The 25,886-nt window shown below is 35.9% G+C and overlaps 1 protein-coding gene across 2 annotated transcripts; it reads right to left on the reverse strand.

The window, feature by feature from the left end:
• On the reverse strand, positions 1–24,697 carry LOC149808123 (glycosaminoglycan xylosylkinase-like). Of its 2 annotated transcripts, XM_089973579.1 has the most exons (7): positions 24,171–24,697; positions 10,769–10,849; positions 4,051–4,163; positions 3,288–3,444; positions 2,436–2,639; positions 2,037–2,090; positions 1–1,588 (listed from the first exon to the last, which is right to left on the reverse strand). In XM_089973579.1, the coding sequence occupies exons 1-7, from the start codon at positions 24,560–24,562 to the stop codon at positions 1,384–1,386; spliced, it is 1,206 nt and encodes a 401-aa protein (XP_089829705.1). In that variant the 5' UTR covers positions 24,563–24,697; the 3' UTR covers positions 1–1,383. The 2 variants fall into 2 exon arrangements, with proteins under 2 accessions (XP_089829705.1, XP_089829711.1); XM_089973585.1 differs by lacking the exon at positions 10,769–10,849.
• Between the last annotated feature and the right edge of the window lie 1,189 nt (positions 24,698–25,886).

A 25,886-nucleotide genomic window follows, 5' to 3' on the forward strand; every position in this document is an offset into this window, starting at 1 on the left:
ATCAGTCAGTGCAGTCATATTTTTATTTTTATTTTTCCACAAATCTTTCCCAGTTTTCATTTTAACAATTATACAAGACTTCACAATCATATTCTAAAATTGGACACTGGAATGTAACATATTTTGTCTTTGCACGCCTCACATATAAATATTTAGATGAGTCCTACAGATTTGTTTACTAATATTGTTGATACATTTAGCATCAAGTAGATACAATTAGCCCCGGGCGTCTATGACTTTTAATACAAAGAAAATTTATATTATCAAAAGAGATTGCATAAAAAAACATGTTTATTTTTAATTAATAAAATATCAGTTCTAGAAGAATCAGGAAGCTAGTTTTTAGACTATTTATTAAGATTTTCAAGATCATTGTTTAGAGAACGTATTTGAGAGTGAGGACTGAATTATGAACAAAGTTATGAGCGAGGACTGCAAAACGCTGTCTTGAGTGACGACTGAATTATAAACACAATTGTGAGTACTGAAATGTAGGAATGAGTCTAAACACACCTGTGACTAAATGCTGAAATATAAACACACTTGTGAAAACTGAAATGTAGCAAGGAGTCTAAACACACTTGTGACTGGGGACTGCATTATAAACAAACTTGTGACTGGGGACTGCATTATAAACACAGCTGTGACTGGGGACTGAGATCATCCACAGTAGTATCTGCGTCTTAGAATCTTGGGGAAAAATGATAAATATTTACGAAGAAAAGTTTCATTATGCATAAGTAGTCCAAAACGTCCTTTTCTTTCGAAAGTTATGTCTAGAGAGCGACTAAGTTCAAATTTATCTGGGTGGAGTTATGTGCGCATTAATAATGTTGTTATGTGTAATGATGAATCTGTGCTTGTGTATTTAGTTTGGAATACGGCATATATTCAGTTACTTTGTTTGTTGTAGTGTATTTTTGTTTATATATTTAAGCCTTAGGTATAATAAAAAGATGAGCATATAATAACAAGGGTACTGTATTTGTATGGGAAAATATGAACTCGTTTTTTCGGATGTGTATACTGCACTTCCAATGTCGTGCAGTATTTCCATCCGAAAAACCCGTTCGTATTTTCCCATACAAGTACAGTAACCTATAAGTCTATAATGACTTCACCCTTTCCATGAAAAAATAAATAAAAAAATTCAATAACATTTTGTCTATAATGACGTCTTTTTGCCATGAAGTGGAACACATAGTTCAAAAAGGTGTAGTCTATAATGACGTCTTCCATTCTATTAAATATAAAACAGAATTTAATACGGTTTAATCTAAAATTGCGTCTTCCTTTCCATGAAATAGAAAACATAATACAATAAGGTTTAGTCAATAATGACGTCTTCCTTTTCATGAAATAGAAAACATAATTTGATACGGTTTAATCCACAATGACGTCTTCCTTTTCATGAAATAGAAAGCAGAATTCAATCAGTGTCATCAGTTGTTTGAATCTCTGCTCCATCTCGGTGAAGTGGACATGTAGAAGGATCGGATAAAGAGGATCACCAGACGTCAGCTCCTCAAATTTTGTGCGCAGATTGCCACTTAGTCGGATCAAGGCATCATATGATCGTTTGCGAATTCTGTCCAAGAATGAATAACTCATTTACGACATGCATCTATCTATCTATCTATCTACCTATTTATCAATCTTACTTGCTACACTGATACACTATTGTTCCTAGTAATCAGATAGCTGAAGCGTTATTCACTTGCAACACTGATACGCTGTTGCTCCTAGTAATACGATACCTACGGTGTTACTCGCAGCATTAATACATTGCTGAACCTACTAATACGATAGCTAAGTGTTACTCACTTGCAACATTGATACACTGCTGAGCCTACTAATATGATAGTTATGTGTTACTTGCAAGATTGATACACTGTTGAACCTACTAATATGATAGCTAAGTGTTACTCGCTTGCAGCATTGATACACTGCTGAACCTGCTAATATGATAGCTAAGTGTTACTTGCAGTATTGATACACTGCTGAGCATACTAATATGATAATTAAGTGTCACTCACTTGCAACATTGATACACTGCTGCTGCTAGTAATATGTCTTCTGCTTGGCAGAATCTGAAATTGAAAACTAACGATCAATTATTTAGACTTATAAATTAACCTAACAACGTAGGAACTAATTGATTTATTTCCAGAAGGTCTCCGTGATTTCACGAACTAAAATCCTTGACTCGAGATGTAAATTTGAAACAAAATATGAGAGCTTATAAAAAAGATTGTGATTTATCTCAAGGCTCTTCAATATGTCGATGCATTTCGTACTTTGAAGAAATATAATATACTCCCGACATAGCAAATTGGGCAATTAGTTCTAAATATATTTCTTGATTCTTCGCAAAGTTAAAGGGAGCATGCTGTGGTTTATTCTGGTTGTGTTAATTTTTAAAATTAAGTGCATACGAGTGTCCAAAATCCAGCATTATGTTGGTATATGGTTGTCGATCGTCTCCTGCAATATACGTGTGCTTCTGATCAAAGTTATTCATAAAATAATCCACCACGGCCATGTCGATGACATGCAGGAACCATCTGTCATCATTGTAGGGCGACGTGGCACGAAACTCTGTACAAAATCGCCGATCCCCGGGTAACTTTGACAGAAATCTAGGACAACAAGCAACAAAATCATCAGTGACATATATCCAGAAAGTAATGTCTTAATTAAATAAAGACATTACAACTTTTATAATTTTATAGCTGTAGCAAACACTGCTGTTAAAATTTATTCATAGATAAGACATTGTTCTACAGGTTGCTAGGTACCAAAATGAGTTGCCATCGAAACATTGGCTGCTTTCATCCTTCATACTACATGACTCGAATAGTATTATAACCTATTTGGAAGAAGGAGCCATTAACTGCGATAAGGAACAATACTCTTTGATATTATAGCGTTTATGGTGATTATTTTACAATGCGTAAATCTGTAACTTCCATGTACAATGCGTTAATCTGTAACTTCCATGTTATTATTATTAACGTTAAGGTCTCTTAACCAAGTTAAACTAATGCAGAAATACACGTATTTTCCATCGGAATGATATATATATATATATATATATATATATATATATATATATATATATATATATATATATATATATATATATATATATGAAATTATGAGGTCATCAAGACTGAGAACGAGTGTTCCAAAATACTATTTTACGTTTTTAAGTTTAATCAATTGGTGTGTGTGTGTGTGTGTGAGAGAGAGAGAGAGAGAGAGAGAGAGAGAGAGAGAGAGAGTACATTTTGTTTGGTAAATTGTCGCGGTAATTGGATTTGAACATCTCAACAGGCCTCTCAATCCAGTAAACTAGTGAACCCAGTATCTCTCCCTTGTCGAAACAGAAATGGGTGGAAAATGTCTCGTGTAAACATGTCCAGTCAAAGCATACATCACCATCTACAAATTGGCACAGTGAGACAATTACACATTGATAATGTTATCAGAAGTATATTTGGTACATATAGCATGTACACATGTATTAGTCATATACCACAACCACGATACAATAACAATGCATATCATATTTGCATCCAATTTTACATTTATATACTTTAATTGATCCTTTGACTGTAAAGAACATGCAGTTCAAAGCAGTTTTGAGGTCAGCATGAATATTTACTGAGGGTCAATTCCTGTCTGTTCAACTGCCTCCATGTATATATAGTTCAAACAAAAATAAACCCGAGTCTATCCAACGTACTCTCCAGTTTAGCTTTTCCACCTTGTTGATCCTGTTTCGGTCCCATTGTTCGTTCTGTTGATACATTCATGGGCATTTATCCAGTGAATATTTATAGTCAATAGTTTTTGCTTGGAACTGGCATAGATCAGAGTTTAAAACATGGAATTCACATAAACTGAGCAGTGCAGGTGCAGACGGCACAACCGCTTACAAAACTGATTAGTAATTCAATGAGGGGACCAAAAGAAAATTGCCTCTGTTGTGGACTTTGACAAAATTAAGTTTACTGAACAGAGAGAGAGAGAGAGAGAGAGAGAGACCTTCTGTAATGTTGATGGAGTCTAGAAGGTCTTGTGATGCTACTGGTGCGATATCTGTCGACCAGGTCACTTTCCTTCCAGTTGTAAGCGGCATGTTATTCAAGTCTAAAAGCCTGAAGACATACATGTATACAAAAGTGTTGAAATGATTATAACAATGTTTATGAATTTGTTTCTCTTACTAAGTGTGGTGGAGACCATCGGTCGTGTCTGTAAATATGTTACGTCATAAGCGGAAGATTAGTGGAAAGTTTAATCGTTTGATACACTCATTTATACAAGTACGAAACGATAGTTTTGAGAGCGTAACCTATATTTCGAGAGCATAATGAGTTTTATAAAGGTTGAGCTATATTTTAGAATGGAATATAAGTTCAGGTTGGTCAGAATAGACAAAAATAAATAAAGTAAAATTGATACATATCGTCTGCACACCATTCAACTAGTAAAGGTCGTGGCGACACGATTGATCAGCCATTTTTTCGTTTCTTTACAGCCTGCTGCAATGAGGGAAATAACAAATATAATTAAAGACTCACTAAAATATATATTATTATGTATATTTAATTTATATGGTGTGTCTGACCTTTGTCCATGATTGATGGTATAGTTTTTGTGTGTTCTCGATTTGTGTCATAATTGTAAGTTATAAGGTGTTTACTGACATTTGAGTTCAACGTCTAGCTTTAATTACAAACTTAGAATGTTCTGGACGCGACCTTGTGACCAACATCCTTAAATTGTTATTGTGTTTTCTGTTTTTAAATACGGTTGTGGTAAACAAAATGATTCATTCCAGTGTTAAATTCAGTCCGTGGAATCAATTGCTGTTGTGTTGAGATATAATTTGAGAGGACTCATTTATTTAACTCATTTACTGGAATTACAAAAGTGGTCATTGCTTATTTTTACCAAGACACTATTGAGGGACTATTATGAATTTATTCAAAGACATTCTGGATTTTATCATCGTCATACATGAAGACGTTTGCTACGTCAAATTATTCAAAACTATTGTACATCAGCACATTCAATATTGAAATTCATTAGAACACTATACCTTTGACTTGCGAAAGGAAGTTCAGAATTACTTGGCATTTAATTCACAATGCTCTACATTCTTTTAAAACGTTTCATTTTAACTTAGAAAAACAAATTATTTGCTATGTTTGCTTAACCTTTTGGTTTTACTTTTTCTGTTATTTGGATTAAGGTCATAGAGTGGTAACAATATAATATTGGTATTAGTATTATCATAGAGATTTGAGTATTTTAGTTCGTTAGGTCGTAATCTACACCTGGTCCGCGGGTAAACGACACTTATCGCCCTGCCTGTAAACACTGATCCCTATACCATTTAGACAAAAAAATATCCTTATATATATATATATATATATATATATATATATATATATATATATATATATATATATATATATATATATATATATATATAAGTCCATAACAGTAGACAATGAAAGTCATCTCTGTGTGTTTTTACCCAGCATTGTTAGCCGTCGCTATTGTCACGTTTGTTTTCAGAGTTCCTTATCGGCATTTTTTTTGTCGTCGCTTAGTTTGGAGAAACTCTAGCCGGCTTAGAACTGCTCCTACATGACCTTTTGCTTGGTAATCTCGACCACTAAAGCCCTATTAAGTTCTTCGTTGAGCTGCTTGATGTCGGCGAGCAGTTAGTTTGACATGGCTGAGATTGGCTTTGCTAATTCTTTCTAATGAGATGCAATTGTATTGCTAGGAATGTTACGCACTAACGTCTGCATGGTGCCTGTTTCAACCTTCAACTTACATTTTTTTGCCTACTATTTAGTACTTTGTAGCATTGATTACATGTTTATTCTTCTTTCCTTTATTATCAATATATAGCTTTTAGCTTAGCTTTGGTTTAGCTGTAAAACCCTGCCGAATCAGACCGACATATTGTATGCTATCATACTTTCTTAATGATCAATCCACGTCAGCAGAAATATGGCAATTTTGACAATATTGAAACGAAATATTAAATATATCGCTCTAGCTTACTGGTAAGACGAACGTGGTGTCAAAGATGTCAGTTTGTTATCACTAGGTCTTGAAATAACAGCCTACATCACCCCACCAACACATTCACCAATATTTGCCGATCACATGCCTTCTGTCCGCATAGAAGGCAAACTACGAAATGAAGGACGATATCAAAGTTGCAAGTGAGTAACAATTAGCTACCATATTAGCAGGTTCAGCGGTGTATCAGTGTTGCAAGTAACACATAACTATCATATTAATAGATTCAGCAGTGATTCAAAGTTGCAAGTGAGTAACACTTAGCTATCATATTAGTAGGTTCATCAGTGTATCAATGTTGCAAGTGAGTAACAATTAGATATCATATTAGTAGGCTCATCAGTGTATCAATGTTGCAAGTGTGTAACAATTAGCTATCATATTAGCAGGTTCAGCAGTGAATCAATGTTGCAAGTAACACATCACTATCATAGTAATAGGTTTAGCAGTGTATCAAAGTTGCAAGTGAGTAACACTTAGCTATCATATTAGTAGGTTCAGCAGTGTATCAATGTTGCAAGTGAGTAACACTTAGCTATCGTATTAGTAGGTTCAGCAATGTATCAATGCTGCGAGTAACACCGTAGGTATCGTATTACTAGGAGCAACAGCGTATCAGTGTTGCAAATGAATAACGCTTCAGCTATCTGATTACTAGGATCAACAGTGTATCAGTGTAGCAAGTAAGATAGATAGATAGATAGATAGATAGATAGATGGATGGATGGATGGATGGATGGATGGATAGATAGATGCATGTCATAAATAGGCAAAATGTCGATAATACACATATGGACGAATTAGTCAATAGGAACAATATATTTGTACCGAGTTGTCCATTGTTTTGTCAGCCAGTTTTGTGTCATTAACCGGGTTTTAATCCAGTTGAAAATGTATGGAACTTTTAGAACTGTCACCTCACGTCGAATTTCCATCAAATACTAAGTTTGGAAAACGATCATATTTATCCAAGCACTACTTTTCTCACTTCAAGCGGCCCATTTATTAATTTATTGTTAACACACATGACGCGCTTTTCAGGGTAGAGTTGGGAGAAATCTAACGTTGTTTTGACTGCATAGTTGTGTTTACACTCTTTCGTAGCTGTGTCTTGGAGCTGGGAGTCGTCTGTCATGGACACGATCCTATTAAATCTCATGGTTGCTGGCAACGTATCTTTTGGAAATAGTATTTCTTGAATAGGTTTAGATCAATCCAGGTTGCGTACAGAAACCTGGGGAAACCTCAATGATTCGAATTCGGCTACTCAAGTCTGCAATGAAGGGCTTGTTCGTTTAGCTGGTGAAGTCAAGCACACTTATTGTTTTTACCACAACGACATGAGAATGGTCTGCGCTTGAAACATTACGTTTTGTTCGGGACGACGAGTTTGCAATTTATCAAAATAGAGGGCTTATTCTCCAGTTAACACTAGTCGATAGATAGGGCATCAAATAAAGCAAAGTAAACGCGATTCGCCAGGAAATTGACATTTATCACCGCGGAAAGGGTTCGTTAATTGGGAACAAACCTATTGTTGGTGCTGTCACTCTACAAGTCTCTAAACTGCTTCTGGTGAATAACATCTATATTGTAACAGCCCATTTGCAGATTAACGGTCATCCAGGTGACACTATTGTCCGAAGCGGATGTTAGGCCAGCAGTATTAGACTCGAGTAGACACTAGAGCAATATCGAGGTGAAGCACTTTGACGGCAATAAATAGCATCGGAAAGATTACGTCAAACACCGGCTTCCTTTTTCAGATCGCTGACCGTCTATGGTGCTGTATGCTATTTAATAGTTCAAAGGCGGGCCGATACCACCTCACCTATCTGTTTTAGTACTTTTACTATTATGTCGTTTTGTTAATGCCTGAAATGGTGCAAATCTTTGTAGATATTTCACAGTACATTCTGTCGTGGTCAGCGTGACATGTAGCTATCACGAGTGACTTATGGACTAAGCTCGCAATAAATTGCTGACTGCGAGAGATGGTATATGGGATGAATTTTAATTACAGTCTGTTCGATAACAGCCATATGGAAGAGACTAATGTTAATGAAAGGTCAAATAAAGGAAATTGACAAAGTTGAGGCAGTCCAGAACAAACATTTTAGGATATTTTTGGCCATTTGAGGTGTCATAAAATGATACTTCAGAGAATAATTATTAATAAAGTTGGACTAGAGAAGATTATTCTGATTTCGATGGGGGTGTTTAAACTTTATGGCGGTTAGGGAAAGGTAGTCATACTTGGCTAAGGTAAACGAAGAGGAACGTTCCCAGATGGAATTCAAGGTTTACAGAAATTCCACTCATGAAATTAGCCTAAGTTCTGGGGGAAACCAGAATTTAACTCCAAGGAAAATCAATAAGTAATTTCTTAATTTAACGAAATCGTCCAATGGACAGGGAGTCTTGAAATTTGAGAGACCCGGAACCAGAGAAGAGTCAGAATGAAATTCTCTAACGATAAGCGAGCGAGGGCTCCTGAAGGCACACAGAAATTGTCTCAATTGCATACAAAATGTCCATTAATGTAAGTCTGTCATTTTAAAAAAATTTTATTTGTTTTAAGTTCATACTTCAATTTTACATTGAGTTCCGAAAGTAATCGTGGTCTGGAATGTTATGTTATTCGTGTATTGCAAGAATGGCATAAATGTTTCGTTGGTATGAATGAGTTCGTATTAGCCGTTTTGTATGTAACAGAAATCATGCTTCGTAGCACTCATTTGCTACAGCGACCCGATCGATATGGCAAAACCCATTGAAATCGTCCGCGAGCAAGCCAACGAGGCCAACACCATCAGCTAACGCCTGCTAAAAGTTGATAGTATAGACGATGGTACATTTATAGCACAAAATAAAAGGCGCGGTTTATGACTCATACTAGTTTACTGTCGGGAAGGCAATTTTCAGAAAGGTTGCGATGATGTGAGATCCCCATTCTTATGATTTATGGTACTGTTAATTGCATGGTTTCTGGATCGCTCTACAGCAGCAAATGCTCTTAAGGCATTATATCTATATGGTTGTCTCCATCGTTTCATAGTGTTTTGTTGTCCGATATATGACTTATTTATAGCTTTTTGTCCTAATTAGAAAGGACTATTTGCATATGAGAAACTAGAAATTAGTGCATCATAATATGCATTGCAAATAAAATTGATTTGTTTTTAAAAAGTCATTTAAGAATTTACTTTGTAATAAAACGTATGAATTTGATTGACGAATTGTAAAATGGTATATATTGCTTTGTAAAGATTTAAAACTGTTCCTTCTAAGCATTATGAAGGATTGAAAAAAGGTGAAATAAAGTAATCAAGAGATATTTGAATAGTGGCAAGGTTCTGAATTTAGGCCAGATAATTCTTCAGACGAGAACTAGGTCACACAGGTTTGTGATATTCTCTTTGTTGTTGGCCAGTACAGACCATTTTCTTTCACTCTACACCTTCTAGCAGATATGCTAGATCCCTTTGTTACCTATATATTATCTAAACAAGTTTAAACATTCGTCATAATTGTATCATCTATTTTGTGTTGAGTTTGTCTTGACTTTTTCTGTATAATTGTAATGTTCTACTCATGTATTGTTGTATATTAGTTCAGTACAATAGAAAAAAATGAGTTTCTTTCAGGGAAGTGGACAGTGTTAATGGTAATGGATTGGCGTGTAGTAAACAGGAGTAATCAAGGTGTCCTCGTAGTTCGACATGTTGAAGATTTGCTCGAAGGATATCCAGGTATTGTCATTAATGGCAATAAAGAAATATGCTCATTTATTTATTGACTTCTTTTTTACACTGCGCACGAGTTAACATAAATATAAATTTTTGTTTTACAGAAATGTTTACACTAATGGTTGAATCAATCCACGATGACTGTAAATAAACTGTCAAAGACTTGTTTCGGTGTCTACTGCAGAATACTACGTTAACAAAGCAACACTTTATAACGGTATGCTCTCCTCAGCTTACTTAACACACTTAAGGAAGCAGCACGTTATAACGGTACGCTCTCCTCAGATCACTTAATACACGTTAGGACGCAGCATGTTATAACGGTATGCTGTATTCATATTACGTAATAGTCAGAGTACTCTAATGTACCTTCCCTCTAGTATGAAGTCAATGGAAGAATGAAGACATGCAGATGTGTGTGAATATATCTTTGAATAGCATTTGAAATGCAATGCAGATACAGGAAGAATGCAGCAAATAGGATTGATATAACCGAATCATAATTTTATATTATGCATTTGTTTAGACGATATTTATTTATTTATTTATTTATTTATTTATTTATTTATAATTATTAGTGGCGTAGCTAGAATATTTTGGCTCCTATGCAAAGATTATCGATTTTGTGGGTCCAAAATTACGGTATTGGATGGATGGTATATTACATGTTACTACTTTCTTTCTATAGTGTGAAAAATAATTTGTTTGGATGGGCTTGTGGGCTCCCTATAATCGTGAGGACCTATACTCTGCATACTCTTCCTACATCGTAGCTACGACCCGGATGATATTCCTGGCTTCTTTAAAACAAAGACAATTTGTGTATTGGTTGAATTTTGTTTTTAAATGACTCCTACATCTTTCTTCCTTCATGCATCCTCCATCCACCACTCTGACGTGCTTCGTACCTATTAATTGTGAAGGCGGCTACTTCGTACTCGGGGTGCTCACATCCTACATTGCATGCCTTAGGTCTTTTCACCCTGGGGCTGTCAAGAAACAAAATGCCGACAGATTTGAAATGCAGAGTGAATTAACATTGCAAAATTCGACAGAAAATTGATATTCAGTTCATAATGGATAACAATATTTTTTCTAACAATTAACTTCTTTTGGACTAATACCTTCCAAGTACATATTTTGATATGAAGACATCTGGCGGTAAAATATGCACGTTATCATTTTATTTTTAAGGGGAATATTGGTATACAAATTGGATAGACAACCAAATTAGTTCTTTTAGTGAGTATTTTGTTTTGGGCGGAGTTATTTTTGTTATGAAACATTTTAATCCGGGATAGGATAGTTGTCTTGAAGCTGGCAAACACTGTTGTATTGTGAATAAAAACAATGTTTGTATATCAACTTTCTTCTTGAGGAAAGAAAACCTCCATTTACAAGTTACAACATGTTGGTGGGACCTATTCGTCTCCAATTCAATACAAGTAAAGTTACTTTTTGTGCACTGTACCCTTATATTCCTTTATTGCCTACATTTGTTCTTGATCAATTTGAAATTCTAGTATATGTTTGTGAATGCAAACATTTAAAAAGATACATGAATGGTATATCTGTCCATTCTTATTACTTAAATCTTTTATATTCGGTATTTTAATACCTTCAATATCTTTATTTAGTTTAATGCTCATGCTTAGTATTTCAATCGCTATTACATATAATAGCATAGATAGTGGGCAGCCTTGCCTCACCGATCTTTTAATATCAAATTTACCCGTCTTTGCTCCATTCACCTGCACTCTTGAAGTTATTTTTTTTGTACAGGATTTTGGTCCATATTTGAAATCTGTTTCCAAAGCCAAATTTCTCTAAGACTTTTTGTATATAGTTGTGTTCTAATCTATCAAAGGCTTTTTCTTGGTCAAAAAGTACCATATCAGCTTTTTGTCCACTATCATTTATATGTTCAATAATTGTTTTTATACTTAATATATTATTTTGTATGTCTCTGCCTTTGGGACCACATGTTTGATTTATATTTAGTATTTTCCCCATTTCCTTTTTTATCCTATTCGCTAAAATTTTGCTTAGTATTTTATAGTCCGTATTTAAGGGGAGATGGGCCTCCAATTTTTAAGATCTTCCCTATCCCCCTTCCATTTATACAGTAGTGTTATTATCCCTTCCCTCATACTCTGTCATGACATCATTTCTAAGTAAAATATTATTATACAACCATTCTAAGATGAGCGACAACTCACCACATAATTTCGCATAGAAGTCCGTGGTGAGTCCATCTCCACCTGGGGATTTTCCTTTGGTGAGGCTTCGGATACTTTCCACTATTTCTTTTTGCGAGATGAACTCACAACATAAGTCTTTATGTGCTGATGATATCCTCTCGCACTGAACATTTTTTAGATAGTCATCAATTTTGTAGTCTTCAATTTTTTGAGATGTATATATTTGGGTGTAGTATTATTCCTCAATGTATTTGAGTATTTTATTTTTATCAGAAGGTTTTTTCCCCATTAATTTTCAAGGTCTCCATAATTTTTTCTCTCCCCCCCCCTCCTAATTTCTTCTCGCTTATACAGCTCTTCCGCTTTTCTGTATATTTGTGTGAATTTTCCCTCTCTCATTTCTTTACCTCTGATGTTTTCTTCTATTATTTTGTTTAGTCTATCGTTTAGTTTTTTTTCATATCTGCTGTGTTTTCCTTCTTTAACTGCCGTTCAATTTCCTCTTTCTCCATTTTAAGTTTTTTACTTCTGATATTTGAAGTTTCAATAGCTATACTTTTTATTTTAAATTTAAATTTATCACATTCTCTAATAATATCCATGTTTCCTCTTTCAATAAACCTTTTCAATTCATTTTTAATTTTTGTTAAAGCTACGTTAAAAATCAAAAATCACAAATCACATTTTAGTTTCGTTTATAAAATTGGGATCCTCCAATAACTTATTGTTAAATTTCCAGCCCCCTTTTCCCCCGTTATTTTTAGCTTTAAAATTTACTGTCATGTGTATAAGTTTGTGATCAGAGATCTTAAAATCAATAATTCCTGCCTCTTTGTGTGTTTCTTCGCTAAAATTTGTACACAAGAATTTATCTATTCTACTTCCTTTGTTTATTTTATATTCATATGTATATTGTTTCCTAAGTATATTTAACTGTCGGTATACATCTTTAAATGTATGCCTATTTATGAAGTTTTCCATTTCTATCTTAAATCTTATATCATTGGTTGTTAGTTCCCCCTCCCTATCTATATTATCCCCTACCCAGTTATAGTCCCCTCGTAATATTACGTCTTCCATTGTATAACATTCTAGATATTTTGATAGATTTCTAATAAATTCCTGTCTTGGATATTTGTTGGAAGGCATATAGAGGTTAATAAAACGTATTTTCCCAATTTTGACATGTAGTAGTCTCCCTTTAAAATCTTTACCCTCTTCTATGCTTTCCCATTGGATTCCTGGTTTATTTTTAATTATTGTTGCCACACCCCCTTTCATATCATTCCCCTCAAAGTCATTTTTCAACAGAATTCCATTTAAGTGACTTTCACAAAAAGATATCACATCATTTTTAAAACCATTATGGGTTTCTTGTAAAAAAAGAATATCATAATTTAGGTCTTTATTGAATTTGGCAAGTTTTTCTATATTTATTCCATTTACATTTATTGAGTACACTTGGAAGTTCGTTCCTTCCATTTCTGGTTGCCTCCAGGTTGCCGCATTTATGGTTGCCACTTGATTTTCTTTTGATTTTTATTCATAATAAATTTTTTGATTTGTATTCAACGGGGGCACTGGCTTCAGAGTCCCCCCCCCCCAGTGAAAAGGGTGGGTGGGGTTTCTTCTGTTGAATTTGTATTTCCATTGCTTGCTTGTTCAGTCTTGTTCTCTGTCGTATTGTCTTCCATTTATTTTCTTGGCGTTTCATCCGTCTCACTCTCGTATTCACGTCCTGTTTCATAATCATCATCATTTCCAGTTTCTTTGTCATTTTCCTGCTCATATCTAGTTTCATTTTATGTTTCTGTTTCCATTGTTACCATTGTTTCCATTGTTTCTTCTTCGATTGTTTCCTCCCTTTACTTTTTGGTTATGGTTTTCTTCCTCTCTGACACATTTTTCCTTTCTTCTATTGTATAATCTTCATTTCTTCCTGTTTCGCCCTCCTGGAGTGATTCTGGTCCTGTGGCTGCTTTTCTTTTTATTCTCAACTTTGGTATGGGCGTGTATGTTAGGGGTTGAATTCCTATTAAGTCATTCCCAGTATGATTATCCTGTTCCTCTTCCTCTGATAGGCATCCGTACATATTTCTCAACGTTAGTCCCTCTTTGTTGTTTGGGGTTTTTGAAGGCCCCGATTTGGTTGGGCTAAGTACTTTTTGCCACTCAGGTGTCGATTGTTCTTCTCCCCTTATTTCTGTTAAGTCCATTTCCGCGAGTGAGCTTGCCGTTACTTCCTTATTTTGCTCTTTTTCAGTTCTGACTTCTTTTATGAGTTTTAGTATCGGATCGGGTTCTTGCATGTTACGATTTAGTGGTGCAGCTGCCACCCTACTTGCGTACGTATCTCTGTTGGTTGTGCCTTGCGCTGTTTGTTCTACGCCTGGGCAATCAATGGTTCGTGTCCCGTTTGAAAACATCTGGGGCATCTCCGATCTTGCTCTGCTCCTCTATACCAACTTCTGAGTTTGAACCCCATGGCATAGAAAAAAGGGGTATTTTCTTTGCATCTTCTTTTTGCACATAAATAATTCTGTTTCCGGATTTGATCGGCGCAAAACCCCAAATTGTTGCCATCTTGTGGGTTACGACCTTCGCTCCGAATTTCTTTTCAACTTTTAGAACAAGTTGATCCGTTTCCACTTCGAATGGAAGTCCCACTATATGAATCTCTGTTAACTTTGGCTCGATATTCCTTGTAAATGGTTCTGTCTCCTTTACCACTGCTCTCATCCCTTTTATTTCTATTTCTGCCATTTCTAATAACGGAGTTCGATCTTTTGTGTATATCACATATTTGTTCAGTCCTCCATTTTGAAGCGCATCTATCTTCCCGATATCCACTCCCATGACATGCAATGCCATCAGTATTTCCGCTTGTCTTTGTGCTTGTGTGGCTCCTTCAAAATCCAAAGTCTGACATCCTGGTGGATGGTACACAAGTAGTCGTCTATCTTCTACACTAGTTCTGAAGTACTGGTTCAGTTTAGATCTTGTCATTACATTTCTTTCCTCCATGGTTTCCATTGTAGTAAGACAAAGGCTAAATCTCTTGATTAAAGTTCATATAACACAATTCCTTGACAAAACAGGTACCCACCACTGTATAAAGATTCAATGTATATAAAGTTATTGTAATTTCAATACTAGGGCGGTCGTGTTATAGTAAGTCTCTTGAAATAGGGTAACACTAATCCCCTTGGATTAAGTACTTCTCAAACCTACCTTTAGCTGACCGTCCAACAAAGTTAATATGAACAAAATAAACACAAATGGCAAAACTAACAATACAATAGTGCGAAAAGTGCACAACAAAACCACAGTTAATGAATTTACAGAAAGAAAAAAATTATAATAATACAAAAAACACTTGCCTTCTCACTAGACAGTTTGCTTTGCTCGCATCATTTCGGTACGTGCTACGATAGGTAATGTAGGTCAGAGCGCACACAAAACACGTCTGTTCTCCACGACATACCATGAGCCCTTATTACTTAAATCGTGCTGTTGCGATAGATCGGTAACACCACTGAAAGAGCCCTCTTGTCTCAGATACACCTAATCCTAACACAAAAGTCTTAGTAGGTTTGATACCAAACCAACGCTACACCTTGCCAATACGATGATACGTAGGTATGGATTATGGATTAGGTAATCCAGAAGTGAATGAGACGCCATTCTCCCCAATACTGGCCAAGGAACATTCAATGCATAACGCCCTCTCACACGTGCTCTTTATCTTGCACTTAATATGTGACTGCAATACCACACTATTGTGTTAGCAGTAAATCACTTTTCACAAATTGTAATCATGCCCCTTCATGCTGTCCACTCAACCGTCTATGCACACCTCGTACCCTGTTATTAATACCACCATGGACGGCCGAGTTATCTACAGCAGTACTAAAGAATATATATATATATATATATATATATATATATATATATATATATATATATATATATATATATATATATATATATATATATATATATATATATATATATATTCTTTGGTACTGCTGTAGATAACTTGGCCGGACATCTAATATCTAAATGTATTACCTTATAGGATTACCTTATAGGAAAGGTTGGATGTTATCTCTGCAGCTAACTGTCATAAACTGAGCGTATGTAGAATGGTTTTTCTCATTATTACTGGAAGCGACTAAAATGATCTCCTTTGTGGAAATTTACCAAGACTGTCAAGAATGTATCCAGAACACATTCTAAAGCCCAGGAATAACTTCAGCAGTAGTATGTCCCAAACTGTTTAGAATAATTCATGGATTTGAACCTATCCAAGAGTATGGCAGAGCTGTTGGGCTCCAGACTACAGCAGTGGAATCTCCCGGCGGGCGATGTTCGGGTTTCCATGTTTTGCCATCAATTAAAGTTGGCCATGCAATCCATATGAGGGAAACCTAAAACATGAAACAACTTTTGAGGTGCATAAACTATGAACAACATTAGTGGCAACCTTGTGTCGATTTGAAGGTTCTTGCTCTCCTGCTTGGTCTGCACACTGGATACACAAAGTACTGCTGTTTTCTCAGCAAATGGGATAGTGGTACGGTCAGTGATGCCTATGATGACTGCTCTGATAGAATTTTGGAATAATGGACGATGTTCTGCGGTGGAGAGTTTATGCGTGTTGAAATGTCGATTACGTCAAGCTCGCTCATGGAGTGTTTACACATAGACTTAGACAATGTAATATAAAATATAAGCTCACATTGTGTTCGATGTCGTACACTGACAGAAATCATCGCGGCTTGGTGGCATATCATCGTCCAGGAGTACACTATTATGGTTACCAGTCGCAAAATATCCCGGAGAAAGAAAAAAAAGACCCAGGAAACAAGACATACCCCCGGATACAACAGTTGTGGACCTGGAGTGCGATTAGATATATGATTGGATAGGAATGACCAAAACCAAAAGCTGGCGAATATCATATAAATCAAGTTGATCACGCTTGTTACCGATATGATTTCTCGTATTAAACTTCAAACAATATTCGCAACAGGCATATGGCTGATGTAAATCTTATTCATTTAAATTATTTAGTGGGAGCCATAGGTTGCAGTCCTAGCATGGGAGGACGGATCGCTAAGTGGAGCTGTAAGCGGGGCAATGAAAAATTATTTCACGTGTTGCTGATTAACTAGCAATTCACTAATGAATCAGAGTAGTATCTGGTTGCTGACTGGTTGTTAGATTGATCGCAAATCTCGAGGGGATACGACGCATCAATACTAAATTATATTTTAGTGGACATTGTCCACTACATATTGCAGTCCGTGTTATAATTGGAAATACGCCTCAGCCGTTGACAAATTAGCAAACGTGGCTCATGTTAATAAAGAAGTTGTTCGTGCATAGCATGCAAAATATGCATTATGGCAAACTTATGTACCAAGACAAATTTCACGCAGATGGTTTGGTCTCTGTATGATGGTGGCTGATCAGGTCAACTGTGTACGACACACCGGACAGGAGCTGGTTCTCGGGTTTGACAGAATGTGCTGCAGTCCCGAGATTCAGGTTTCTAGCGCTTCAGCACAGCATATTCAATTCTCCTCAGCTCATAGTCTGAAGATACAGTAAGGACGAGACTGGGGCAAGTGGAACGATTATGTGTTTGCTCTTCCGAAGGCTCAAGGTCACTGTTAAGTGTCTCTAGGATGAAATGAGTGAGTGTTTGAAGCGTTTCTGTAGACCTCCATGAGATTGCATATCTTCTTCAGTTAGTCATAGAAGATCGTCTTTGCTTGCTTGACATTCTGGTGATGTGACCTGCCCATCATAGCTCTGACGAATTAGAATGCCTGTGTGAGAACCACAGCGTCTGTGACTATATTTTGCCCTCTTATCATCATTCATTTCTTCAAGCAGCCCTTGTGAAATGGTTCAGCTACTTGGTATGATATACGTACACCGTCCAGGTTTCGATTGCATTCAGCGGGGTCGGCAATACATAGGCTTTGTTGACCTTCAATTATAGTTGCATACTGATTTCTCAGCGCTAACACACATTGTGCGTAATCTACCGAAGGCCATATTTGTTATGTCAGTTATGGTGCTGGTTTTTCATCGATGCGTGTACTTGATAGTGTACTGCCGAGGTCGATGAACTTGTCACTTCCTGGAAAGTTTGGCAATTCACTTTGATGGCAGAATCTATGTAAAACTTTTCTGGTGCAGGCTGATGCATTACCTCTGTCTTCTTGATACAGATTGTGAGACCGAAATTGTCACAATCTGAAGAAAAATGATCCACACATCACAGGGACTATCCCATGAGGAAATCAACATATCACTTGCTAATCTTCCAACTGTGACTCAAACTGAGAAAGCAACTGAACTGTGTCGAATGGCAAAATACCTGGTGTAACAGTAGCTAGTTTGCATGCGCCTAAGCCGTAACTCACTTGTCCATGCGCTTAGGGCCAATTAGAACAATGTGGAATAAAAGGTTTTGTATGCTTGATATACAAATTGGGCTGGGGTAATTTATGCATGCTTGTAGGAACGAAATTCATATTAAAATGTCACCAATACAATCAAGAGATAAGATATTTGTAATTCATTCAAAGCAGAGTAATATCACCAATGATTAAGCATCCTAGCCCAGATGCGTATCCGCTAAACAATGCTGAAATAAAGTCGAATAAAACAGCTCGAAACAGCTTGGTCAATATTAACTGAAATTTTGGGAAGCAGCAGAACTTAAATTGTATATAGTGGCAGCTCATTTTATTTTTTGGACCTATTTGTAATTACAATATTCTAATCAAAGTACTGTTTTTTATGGATATCTTTATTGTGTGTTTAATTATTGTCACTGATCGTAGATTCTCTTTTAGGATAGTGATGTTATAAATATGTTGTTTATAGCATTGATACAAAAATGAAGATGTGCGCAATTTGGAGTAGTTTCCCATTGATATTACTGAGTATGTGGGATGAATTTTAAAATGTCACATGGAGATGAAATCTGAGATAGATTCGTAATATATTCGTAGAAATGCATGTAAGGACTGACGTGAACATTTATTTCGATTTCTATTATTATTATTATTCATAATTGATTTTCAGTTTGCAGAAGTGTTTAATGTTGTGTTTGGACTTAATTTGAGAAGAATCATTTATATAAATCAATTATTGGAATTACAATGTTTTGATATGACTTCTTGGACTAAAAACTATTTTGAGATTATTGTGAATTCATTCAAAGACTTTGGGACAATGCCATTGCAATACATCAAGAATGTTCTCACATCAGGACATTCAAGGCGAATGATACATCAACATTTTCTGGACCTTGAATTCATTTCGGTACGTTTTATTCTTTTGGATTTGTGATTGAACTTTCAGGATTATTTTGGATTTGATTTACAGGACTGTAAGGTCTTCTCACATTTTCATTATTAGACTTAGAGATTTGAATTATTTGCTGTTTTACAACACGTTTTGGTTTTGCTTCCTTATGTTACCTAGTTTAAGACCAGAGATTCGTAACACTTTCATGTATAATTCATTATAATTTGATATTTTCTGCTGTCGTCATTAAAAATCGTTTGGCCAAAATACAATTTCCAATGACCAAAAACATGACATAAACCATAGCACTCGAGTCTTCTGTGTGTGTAGTAACCGTGATGGAAAAATGGTGTGTATATTGAACTTTAAAAAGGCCTGACTTCGAGACAAGACTGACCTAATGCTGTGTCAACGCTTATATAAGTTCCATCACACACAAACCCTTCCTTGCACTTAATGTTGTGTCCACATTGATATAAACTCCATCACACACAGATCCTTCCTTACACTTAATGTTGGGTCCACGTTGATATAAACACCATCACACACAGACCCTTTCTTACACTTAATGTTGGGTCCACGTTGATATAAACACCATCTCACACAGACCCTTCCTTGCACTTAATGTTGTGTCCACGTTGATACAAACTCCATCACACACAGACCCTTCCTTACACTTAATGTTGTGTCCACGTTGATATAAATTCCATCACACACAGATCCTTCCTGACACTTAATGTTGTGTCCACGTTGATATAAACACCATCACACACAGACCCTTCCTTACACTTAATGTTGTGTCCACGTTGATATAAACTCCATCACATACAGACCCTTCCTTACACTTACCGTTGTGTCCACGTTGATATAAACTCCATCACACACAGACCATTCCTTACACTTACCGTTGTGTCCACGTTGATATAAACTCCATCACACGCAGACCCTTCCTTACACTTAATGTTGTGTCCACGTTGATATAAACACCACCACACACAGACCCTTCCTTACACTTAATGTTGTGTCCACGTTGATATAAACACCACCACACAGACCCTTCCTGACACTTAATGTTGTGTCCACGTTGATATAAACACCATCACACACAGACCCTTCCTGACACTTAATGTTGTGTCCACGCTGATATAAACACCATCGCACACAGACCCTTCCTTACTCTTAATGTTGTGTCCACGTTGATATAAACTCCATCACACACAGACCCTTCCTGACACTTGATGTTTGCACTGAAGCAATGTGTGGAAAGTGAACCAGGTGGCTTTCGTGTGAATTAAGTGAGCACAAATGTAATTTCAATCAAAAAAAAAAAACATTTCCTCATTTTATTGGTATAATCTTCCGATCATAAGCTATTGCAAAATAAATATTTTCTGGATAAATAGGAATTGGACATGATACGTAAATTCAATACACAGCAGTGTCTGAAAAAGTAATTCCCATATGTGTCAGCATGCAATACCTGGACCACACTAGACAAGTACTGCAGACGTGTACCTGTGGGTAAGGTGTGACTGTGAGCGACGAATGTTGGGCCTATGCAGCAGAACATCATTTTTCAACCAACGGAAATAAATGAATAATCGTTGAATGTTACTCTCTACGACTACCAAAGGAACCCTTGTTTGCTGTATAAATGCAGAAAACTCCAGAATGTTCATGCATGGCTATTTGGAACACGTTGAAATAAGTAAATGATAGGAAAAACTAGACGGGCATGACATACCGATTGCAATTTGAACTCTATCTATGGAAAATGCATAATTTTAACTCACAACTTGCTAGGATACGATAGCCACCTAATGGAATTGGTAATGACACACTTTGATGCTGCATGATATATGTGAAGAGTTTAGGAATAAATGCGACGCCCGATTTGCTCATTAGAACTGTGGTCCCGGATTAGCAAAGATTTCTTCCAAGATTTGTGACGTAGAGTTAGAACTGTTGAATGACTTCAATGCATTCGTCATGCTTTAATAGCAAACGTGTGCATGCAGCCGCGCAATCCCCAAACAGAAACATCAAAGCAAACAAGTACTTCAAGCTCAATGATGAATGAAAGATCAAAATAAAAATAGCAGTAAGTACGATGAGTCGAAATGAAAACCTACTCTAATGTATGTACTGTGATCGCCTATTCAGCTACAATAACTTGCCGAAGAAAATAGAAGAAAATCTTTCTTTTTGTAATAATGCATCGTGCCACCTGTAGGCGGCACGTACTAACAAAGCATTGCTGACATATATTTAGGTGCCGCTGTGGATCAAGGGAATTACTGGTCATATTATGATACAGATATATGACAGAAAGGAAACGTGTGTGTGTGTGTGTGTGTGTGTGTGTGTGTGTGTGTTTAGGATCTTTAACGTAACTTTAAAAAATTTTCAGTCATATAGCTACGATGTCTTCAGTGTGGCAGTTTAAAGTGATGTCTAACACTGGGCCATCATGCTGTAGACATGTAGCATGATGTCCCACCCAGTCACATTATCCTGACACCAGGCCAACCAGTCCTAACACTAACCTCTTAATGCTGAGCGCCAAGCGAGGCAGCTGTTAGTACCATTTTTGTAAGTCGTTGGTATGACTCGGCCGAGGATCGAACCCACAACCTCCCGCTTCAGAGGCGGACGCTCTAACCACTAGGCCACCGGAGCGGTTGAAAGGAAACGGGCTGTACATTACTATCCTATGATTATCAAAAATATTTGCTTTAACATATTGATACATACACAATGCCCATCATATATATATATATATATATATATATATATATATATATATATATATATATATATATATATATATATATACCAATTATTCCAACTGAATCAAACTGTTTTAACATATAATAAGACCATTTGTAAATAAAATCATAATGTATATTACTCAACACAATATTGAATAGTTTGGGGAAAGTTTTTACTTTTCCTTTTCCGTTTATTTTTGAGATAATAAAAAAAACAGTCAGGCAGAGTTTAATGTAAATATTACGTGCCTTTATACAAATTTCTGAATACAGAAATATAACGAGTGTGCTCTTTCTGAGTTTTGTTGAATATTCTAGGACTTCAAGGTGAACATTTTCAAGAAAACAGAATTATTTCATCTTCTAAACTTTACTTCTGTACCGCAAAAGAGGTAAAACTGTATGATTGAACAGTTGTAATTATAAATCTTAGTGAATGTGCGGATTCTTTATTGTTCCATATTAAATATGTCTGACTTCTTATGATTGTTCAACGCTGTGTTATACGGATTTTAAAAACAGCTGAGTTTTACTGAGAGCAAAGCGCCCTGTTATTTAAATTCCGTAAAGGTAATAATGTCATCTTCACCGCGTTTGTATTCAAATTGCGTCGAATTACATGATTCAACAATCGTCATTTTTGTTATGGTTCATGTTGATGTTTAGTCTCTAAACTTAAGTGTACTCAACGATAACAGCAAGGCTTCCTAGTAAAGAGTCTGCATCGCACGAGAATATTACGTGTCATCTGCATATTGTAAAATAATTCGTTTCAGGTACATTTCCGCTTTGGAACCTTCTATTTCTAGTACAGTTCTTGTGCAATCATTCTGTTGCAGAAAACATTCCATGTCGTCTAGAAAGAACAAAAATAGTATCGGCGAGAGATCTCCACTTCCCTTAACAAAATAAAAGCTTTCAAGAAACCTGGATTTTTACTTAGCAAACATCACACAATATTTTAAATTTTGATTGAAGTTGAGAGTAACTAAACCTTGCTTATTATACTATTTTACAATAAATTTCGCCATGGACACGACCTTCATGTTGGATCAAAATCTTTGCAAAAATCAGCAAAGGAGTTTTGTTTTTCCTGTTTGTTTTTCAAATTTTCTGATAATACAGGTATAGAAAAAATTTGAACTGTTGAAGTGTGCCCAACACGGAAAAACCTTTGATCCGTGGTTCAATATAGCCGTACAGCAACGAACTCAAACAGATCGGAATGGTAATCGGCCGATAATTTTCGGCTTTGATGGATGCCTCGTTTTGTTTAGAAATATATCTTATGATGCCTTCAAACCATGATTCCAGGATAAGAATAAAAAATACAGTTGAAAACAATTGATATAAAAAGGTATTATTATATCTGGTGTGTGTTTTGTTTAATAGATATTCATTTAGTATACTGTTATTTTTATCTACACTGTGATACACTTTTATCGATATCCTCCTCTGTTCTCGGTGAATTCCAATATTAGACAAGTCAGATTAGGAACGGAAGAAATCATTCGAAATGTTTCAGATTGTTGTTGCCGTTTTAAAGGATTGCGCATGAATTTAAGAGGTTTTGTACCATGTGTAGAACTTGCAGGAGTGATATATTACCGAAGGCCACATATTTCCAAATCATGACAACTTTCAGCATATAAAATCCATTTTAATATGAGGAAAACGTTGACAAATATTAACTAAAATGCTGTTGCTGTATCGTACTTCACATCTCACAGCAAGGTAGATGTAACACCAAAAATACTAAAAGGGAAAGATAACTATTCGTGTAAACAATATTATGTAAAACCCAAACATGATAACACGGGCTGACCTTTTCAATCCTGACATGCTACAATAAAAGCGTTCTCAGCATTGCATACGACAACGTCCTACGCCAAGGCAAAAGAAAAAATATAAAAAATAAATTGTTTAACGTTCACGATTAGAGTCAATTGCGTTACTTGACTGCGGCGTGGGATCAAAGAAAACTTGAAAACCACATATGTACTTACAGAAGCAATGGTTTGTAAACGGCCCTGTGCCCGCCTTCCAGTGTTATCTGCCATTTGTAAGAAGTTTGCAGTTTCAGTAACTCCACTCCATGGATTTTAGCATTTCTGAGCGCCTCTGTGACCTCTGACAGGTCGCATTCAGACGAAAATAATCCATCAGGTGATATCCATGCGTCCAGCTTGTCAAGACTTGAACTGTAGTTATGATTTTCGACGTTGTCAATAAGTGAATGTCTTCTTACCCAAGGGTGAACATTGGAAGATCTCAACGTCTCCTCGTTAGTCATAATTGTGTAAAATGAAGCCAAAAATATGGAGGTTAAAGCAATAAACATAAAGTAAAGTCTTTTCTGACTGCAGAAACAATGTCGGAAACATTTCCAAAAAGACATTCCTTCAATGACAAAATTGCATAACGTACTGTATTTAATATTTGACCACAAACAGCAACCTTTTGATGTAAATGCCGGTTTTTAGTTAGACAGTAAATTTCCCTAACAGATCAGAAACATATTTACGAAATGACGTTTTACATTTCAATGCAAATGACACCTAAAAGCTGCAGTTTTAATCGATTTTAAGCTTCACAATATAATGGTTTCGCATTTCTATATAGGAATACAAACTGTGGTAGCCTATGAAATTTGTTAAAGCGGTGGTATATTTGCGAGCGAAATGTACAGGTTGTGGAAACTTATGCTCATTTTAAAAATTGCATTAGAAAAAGAGCAAGTGTTTGGGGGGCTTTAAAGTTATTTATTAGATTTAAACAGTTGATGAATGCGTCAGTTCACATTCCTATTGTAAGATTTTCGCTCTTTCTTTTATTTGTTTTTTCTTTTTCTCGAGGGGTTGCTCAGCTAATCCTGGAGATCAATCAGAGTATGTTAGCTGTTTATGTCTATCTTACTGTCATATTCAAATTTGTTTCATATAGATTGATTGTGTGATCTTAGTACGTACATCACTAACTTTTCCTGTAGTGCGCCGCTGAAATCCCCTCACAAGGTTAATAAATAGAGCTACGTGTATGAGATCACCTTCACGATCTAATTTTAACCTAGAAGGCATGCCATATTCAGTGGTGCCCTCCAAAACGTTTTGAATACGGTGTAGTCTTTGATGGTAGCTGACGTTTTGCAAAACACTAATAACCATATATACCCATCATTGCGTCCATGGGTTGCAATAATCCACAGATAAAGTTAAAACAGTAGTGCACTAACTCATTACAAATATTATATCATACGAAAATCAATAACAGCAACCAATAGGTTCCCAAACCCATATGCACTGTAAAGAACATTTTATCACTGTCGACAATGATTCACTGTATAAAACAGTTTATCACTGTTGACAATGATTCACTGTATAAAGCACTTTAGCACTGTTGACAATGATTCACTGTATAAAGCACTTTAGCACTGTTGACAATGATACACTGTCGAGAGTACTTTATTACTGCTGACAATGATACACTGTAGAGAACACGTTATCACTGTTGATAATGATATACTGTAGAGAACGCTTTATCACTGTTCACAATGATACACTGTAGAAAACATTGTATCACTGTTGACAATGATCCACTGTAGCGAACACTTTATCACTGTTAACGAGGTGAGACAGGCGATTTAGGAACTCACAGAAATGCAGCTAACGAAATATTAAACCCACAATAATAATATCCTAAGGTTTCGGTTGAATGCAACCACT

This window comes from Sinohyriopsis cumingii, chromosome 1, assembly GCF_028554795.1.
Source record: "Sinohyriopsis cumingii isolate HCF-2022 chromosome 1, ASM2855479v2, whole genome shotgun sequence".
Taxonomy (NCBI): Eukaryota; Metazoa; Mollusca; class Bivalvia; order Unionida; family Unionidae; genus Sinohyriopsis; species Sinohyriopsis cumingii.

What these genes read in the sequence shown, in the direction of transcription:
- LOC149808123 (XM_089973579.1), bottom strand. Translation starts at nt 24,562, where the DNA reads ATGTCTTTTTGGAAATGTTTCCGACATTGTTTCTGCAGTCAGAAAAGA. An exon ending in GTTTACAAACCATTGCTTCT is followed by an intron (nt 10,850 to 24,170) that starts GTAAGTACATAT and finishes GTTTCTTGACAG; the next exon opens with CCCCAGGGTGAAAAGACCTA. An exon ending in GCCGCCTTCACAATTAATAG is followed by an intron (nt 4,164 to 10,768) that starts GTACGAAGCACG and finishes GTATGTCTTCAG; the next exon opens with GCTTTTAGACTTGAATAACA.